Source organism: Grammomys surdaster, unplaced genomic scaffold (genome assembly GCF_004785775.1).
Source record: "Grammomys surdaster isolate TR1022 unplaced genomic scaffold, NIH_TR_1.0 126271, whole genome shotgun sequence".
Classification (NCBI taxonomy): Eukaryota; Metazoa; Chordata; class Mammalia; order Rodentia; family Muridae; genus Grammomys; species Grammomys surdaster.
Genome location: NW_021621071.1, coordinates 11,469,567 through 11,475,566, shown reverse-complemented (window position 1 = coordinate 11,475,566; position 6,000 = coordinate 11,469,567). Strand labels below are relative to the sequence as shown.

At 44.0% G+C, this 6,000-nt stretch overlaps 1 protein-coding gene across 3 annotated transcripts in view; it reads left to right on the top strand.

Moving 5' to 3' along the window:
- Srgap1 (SLIT-ROBO Rho GTPase activating protein 1) overlaps positions 1–6,000 on the top strand; it is a 266,805-nt gene that overhangs the window by 237,848 nt on the left and 22,957 nt on the right. For all 3 annotated transcript variants that reach the window (XM_028759052.1, XM_028759051.1, XM_028759053.1), the window contains exons 16-17: positions 580–685; positions 3,417–3,641. In XM_028759052.1, the coding sequence (XP_028614885.1) occupies positions 580–685; positions 3,417–3,641 (331 nt within the window). The remainder of the gene's footprint in view (positions 1–579; positions 686–3,416; positions 3,642–6,000) is intronic.

Sequence of the window (6,000 nt, the reverse complement as noted above, 5' to 3'; positions counted from 1 at the left end):
TGTGTGTGTGTGTGTGTGTGTGTGTGTGTGTGTGTGTGTGTGTGTGTGTATAGACAATACAGATATAGATATATCCTAGAAATCTGGCTTAGTTCACACACAGCAAGAAGGCGTTGGGACCATATAAGTGTCAAAATGGAGTGCTCAAAACAAGGGAGAGAAGTAGTTTCTAAATTTACAAGAAGTCTAAATTACTCAAGGTCAAGACCGTGTACATCACATAGAATAAACCAGTGTGGTACATACCCGTTATCCCAGCACTTGTGAAGCAAAGACCAGAGTATTTTCAGTTTGAGGTCATTGGGGTTACAGAACGAGACCCTGTCTCTAAACTAGGTAGAGGAAGAGGGAGGAAGGGAGTTAAGGGGAAGCATGCAGGTAAACTCAGGGGCAACAGTGAACAGAATGGGTCAGAGGAAGTACCACTGCCTCTGGGGAAGGTGGGGCACACGAGTGACCACTTCCTTTGATGGTCAAGGTGTTGCTGGTGATGCTGGGTTGTATCCCCCTGTAAGGAGCGCTGCAATGAACTGTTCTGTGACCTGAGGAGACTCTGACCATATCGTCTTCTGTCTTCAGGAATAGATAACCTCTATGAGAGGGCGCTCCACATCCGCAAACTCCTCCTGACCTTGCCCAGGTCGGTCCTTATAGTGATGAGATACCTGTTTGCCTTCCTCAATCAGTAAGTACACCTCCGTGTTCTGCCAAAAAGCCCATCTGTATCCTGTCTGTGTTCCTGGATCCTGTAAAATGTGTACTGGGTTCCATTCATCAGCAGAGTCTATGGGAAAGTGATTGAGTCCTGACTGAGGGAACATTTTTTTTTTTTCCTCCAGAGATCAAGGTCTTTCTATGATGCGTGAATAGTCTACTCCAGATAAAGAAAGTGTGGCTAGTCATAAATGTAAAGTATCCAAAATACTACTATAAAGAACACTTTTTAGTGAAATATGTGTTTTTCCAACTTCTATCCAGGGCTCATGTAGTAAGTGTTTTTTGTCAAAATGATGTAAACCACCTTCTCCCAGCCCAAAAAAAAAAAAAAAAAAAAAAAAATCTGTCACTTTTTTTAGACATTGTAGTAGATGGAGGGGAATTGTAGATGACTTAGACATCAAATCCAAAAGTAGAATTTTCACAGATTAACCGGATGAGACCTTGTCAAGAAGAAAATAGACATGCTACACTCTCTACTACAACACAGCAGGAAGGTTTTAAAGTCACTACATGGTTTTCAAAGAAACTTAACTTTTGAGAGGGCAACTTTGTTTCCAGTTTGCTGGCTGATGCATGGGTTCCAGTGTAGACACACCTCCCCATATCCCGTCTAAAGGTCTTTCAGTTAAGCACTAGTTCATGATTTCAGCCGTTTGGACGGAAGTGCTACCTTAAAAGAGCATGGACTGTAACTACATTAAACAGGTGCCGCCCATGCTATCGTTGACTAAGCCTGGTCACCCAGGCAGTTACCGGAGCCAAAGTGCTGTTCTCACTGTGAGCCAGCGACCCACAATGCCCTAAAGCAGTGTCCAACCAAAAATGTCATCGAAGCCTGAACGTAACGCTTCATGGCAATGAATGGCAAACACCTCATGAGCCAGGCAGCTGGTGCTGCCTTTTAGGGGTTCTGCCCAAAGATGCCTCCACTCACCTGCAGGGAAAGATGATGGCCCCACCTCAGCCCAAGATGCTAGACACAGGAATCCTAAAAAGAGAGATTAGCTGTTCTTTTTTGCTGTAAAATCAAAAGTTAGAAATCATCTTTTTTTTTTTAATCAAGTTTATGTTCTTCAAGCCAGGAGAAAATAAAGACCTAGAAGGACTGAACCTGAACCTTCCCGCTGAGCCCGGGTGTGGATTTTGAAATTTGGTGGTTTTTATTCTGAATCTCACTTCTCCGCTCAGTTGCCTGGTGGCATTGTGTGAAGGCTTTTTTTTTTGAGGGGGGGGGATTGTATAGTTGAGAAATGTCAGAAGGGAAGGACATATGGCAGCTGTGGAGAGTGCTCTTACATTGTCTACTCTCTTGGCTATTTTGTCTCCACTTGGGAGCTCAAGGGCCACTTCAGGTTGTGTCCTGGCCACTCTGCGTCTGTCACTGTCTCACAAAAGCAGCTGAGGGTTCTTTTTCCTTCCACTTGTCTGCTCATCTGCCGTTTACATTGCCTTTTGTGGCTGACATTCTATACACTGAGAGAGGATGCCTCAGAACTCTCCAAAGAATTGCAGATTGCCTGCTCGGTTAGAGACCAGACATTAAAGGGCAGGCTCGCTTAGAGTGGCCTGTGACGTGGTTTCATAAATATCTATAATATCGAGTTTAGAAATTAGTAGCAGACAGTCAAGGGTGCCCCCAGAGCTTTCCCACCTTAAATGCAATAATAAAAGGGTTAAGGATTTCCTCCTTTGTCTCGTGCTTCGCCTTTTGTGGCAAGGGTTGGCACCTAGTGGTGATAAGCACAAAGTAGCAGATTATTAACCTACAGTTGTGCTTCGCCTCCTCAAAGAAAGGATGTTTTGCTTTTATTCTAGTTTCTTTTTTCATAATTTTTGGGGGTGGGGAATAAAAACTAAGATAGCGTTGAATGATAGGGTAAATTTAAAGATATAACCCTAAGGCTTTATGGGGGTTGTACTGTAGAGATTCACAGGTTTGCTGCATTTATGAGCCTCTCCTCAATTTACAAATGGAAGTCATCTGCTCGGTCCTTATCTCTATCATGGTTGATGCCATTTTAAATTCACGACTTTAGGAAACGCCTCTCACTCACCCAAAGGGGATGAGTGTTCCTCTCATATCCTAGCTAGCTAAGCATAGTCTTCTTACTCTGAGGGTTCGAGGGGTCAGCTCTAAGTGGAATGGGTATCATGTTTTTCTCTAATGATAAAAGACAAATAAAATTGTATAATCCATATTTTCAAAATATGCAGTCAGGGCGCTGGAGAGGGCTGGTGGTCAGAATGTGCACTAGTCTTCTGAAGGATGAGTTCAGATCTAATGCCTACCTCAGATGGCTGACAGTCACCTATAACTCCAGCTGCAGGGGACCTGACACCCCTTCTGTCTTCCACAGGGCACCTGCACTCTAATGTGGACACACATACAAACACACACGCACACACATACACACTGTTTTTAGCAAAATAAATTCAAAACATAACTAGTTGGTGGTGGCACGCACCTTGAATCCCAGCACTGTGGATGCAGGAGGTCAGCCTGGTCTACAGAGCCAGTTCTAGAATAGCCAGGGCTTCGTAAAGAAATGGAGTCTCAAAAAAAAAAAAAATCAGGATACTTAGAATCTGCTTAAGCACTTTGTTTCCCTGAACCGGCTGTTACATTGTTTCACTGCCGGCTGTTACATTGTTTCCCCAAAGCGTCCATTCCGAGCTCTTCCCCCTTCTTTTTACAGCCTCTCCCAGTACAGTGATGAGAATATGATGGATCCTTACAACCTGGCCATCTGCTTCGGCCCAACACTGATGCCGGTTCCGGAAATACAGGACCAAGTGTCTTGCCAGGCACATGTGAATGAAATTGTGAAGACCATCATTATCCATCACGAGACAATTTTCCCAGATGCTAAAGAACTGGATGGCCCTGTGTATGAGAAGTGTATGGCTGGAGGCGACTACTGGTGAGTCCAAGAATTGTGCTCTCCCTCTCAGGGACACAGAGTTCCTGACTGAATTAGAAAAGTGAGCTACCCAGGACCGGGGAATTTAAAGTGCATACTGCTGGACCATGAGGACCTGAGTTCAGATCCCAGCACCCAGTAAACGTGAGGTACAACTTTGTCTGCCTAAAACAGTGTGTGCCTGTAACCCCAGTGCCAAGATAAGAGGATGCCAGCAGCTCACTGGACATCCAGCCTCTGCAAACAGTGACCTCCAGATTCAGTTAGAGAAAGACTGCTCAAGAAATAAGGGAGGAACAATCCAGTAAGACAATGGTCTCAGGCTCTAGCTTCTTCATGCACAGACATGAGCCAGTACTCCAGTATACACCACGAACACACACACACACCAGCATACACATGCATACACCACACACACACATGCACACACCAGCATACACATGCACACACCAGCATACACATGCATACACCACACACACACACACCTGCATACACCACACACACACACCTGCATACACCACACACACACACACAGCATACACATGCATACACCACACACAAACACACATACCCCAGCATACACATGCATACACCACACATACACCTGCATATACCACACACACACACACACACACCTGCATACACATGCATATACCCCACACACAAACACACCAGCATACCCATGCATAAACCACACACATACACCAGCATACACATGCCTACATCACACACACACATGCACACACCAGCATGCACATGCATACACCACACACACACAAATAAATAAAATTAACTGCCCATGAACTACGAAAGCTTTTAATTTTTAAAAAGGAAAAACAGACAAAGGAAGAGAAAGTAACGCGAGCCTTTCAGGTAAGTTTAGAACGGTGACATTCATGGCAATGAGGGCTTTATTGTGAAGGCACATTGCTTGTCTCCTCTTTTCTAGATAACTCTGACCCCTCTGAGCCTCTGTAAACAATTTGAGTTTGGCCTTTTAAGGGTTTGTTTATATCAGGGTGTGTATCATACACTGGCCAGCTGGTCCATGTGGTGGGTTCCAGGGCTACCTGGAGGGATCTGTCTGAGAGTGGGGGGTTGGGGGGCAGGGGGAGAGGGAGGAGAGCAGGGAGGGAGGGAGAATAGGGTTTTGCTGCCAGAGAGACAGACAGACAGACACAGACAGAAACACAGAGAGAGAAAGAGACAGAAAGGGAGAGATTAATTTTTACCACTATTCTAAATCAAGAAAAGATGACTAACCAATTAAGAGACTTCATTTCCATTCTTGGGTTTTATTTCGGTCTGGGTTTTGGTTTATCCAATGCTGGAGATCAAACGCCTTGTGCACTTGCAAATAGTCTGGCACTGATCTGTGTGTTCCCAGCCTAATCAGATAGCCTTATTATCTGATTGTTATTAGACAAGTTTCTTAACATTCTCTTTTTGCAAGAGCCTTCTCAATCAAATACATTTTTTATTCTTTTTTTTTTTCATTTTCTCTCCTACAATATGAAAGTAGTTTATGAGCAAATTTATATTGATATGTTTTGAGACTAAAAAATTTTAACATAGTATCACTTCATAGCCAAGTAACACAAGCGAGAGCCAATTGAGAGTAATCCTAAAGGCAGAAATCATAAAATGTCTGTGCTCGTTATTCGGTATTTGATATGTATGCTTCAGCCACTTCTCTGTAGATTTACAGAGAAATAACAAAATAAATAACAAAATAACAAAAATAATAAATAACAAAAGAAGTCTCGAATCCTTGAGGCCCTCGCTTGTGTCAGTAATTTATTTATCATGAATATTCTTCAAAATAACTTGAGAGGTCAGTAAGTACACCCAAAGGTTAGCATTTAATATTACTATTATTTAATAGTAACTGGGAGCAGCCCAGATACCTGAGTCTACTTTCTGTTGCTCTGACAGAATACCGCTGACTGGGTAGTTTAGCAAGAAGAGAACTCCTCACAGTTACAGAGGCCGGAAGGTCTCCTGTGAAGGCCTCTGGTGAGGACCTCCCTTCTCCCTAACGAGGTCAGGGATCAGATGGCGAGAATAAGACACAGGCGTGCACGCCCAGATCTCTGTGGTCCTCCTGTGGCTTTGGTCTCCTTAACTTCCTCACTAGGCGACACCTGCTAACATCATCCACACGGGGCTTTGGGAATCCTAATTCCAACACAGGAATTTTTGGAAACCTAGTGAAACCATAACACCAGACCATCTGATTCCAGAGCGTGTGAGCCTTCTCAGGCTTGCTCTTGCAGGGGCAGTGTCTGATGGATTCTTTAGTCTGCACCCTTCTCAGGAGACCGCTGAGACCATCCACAGGCCAAGTCGATGTGGAGAA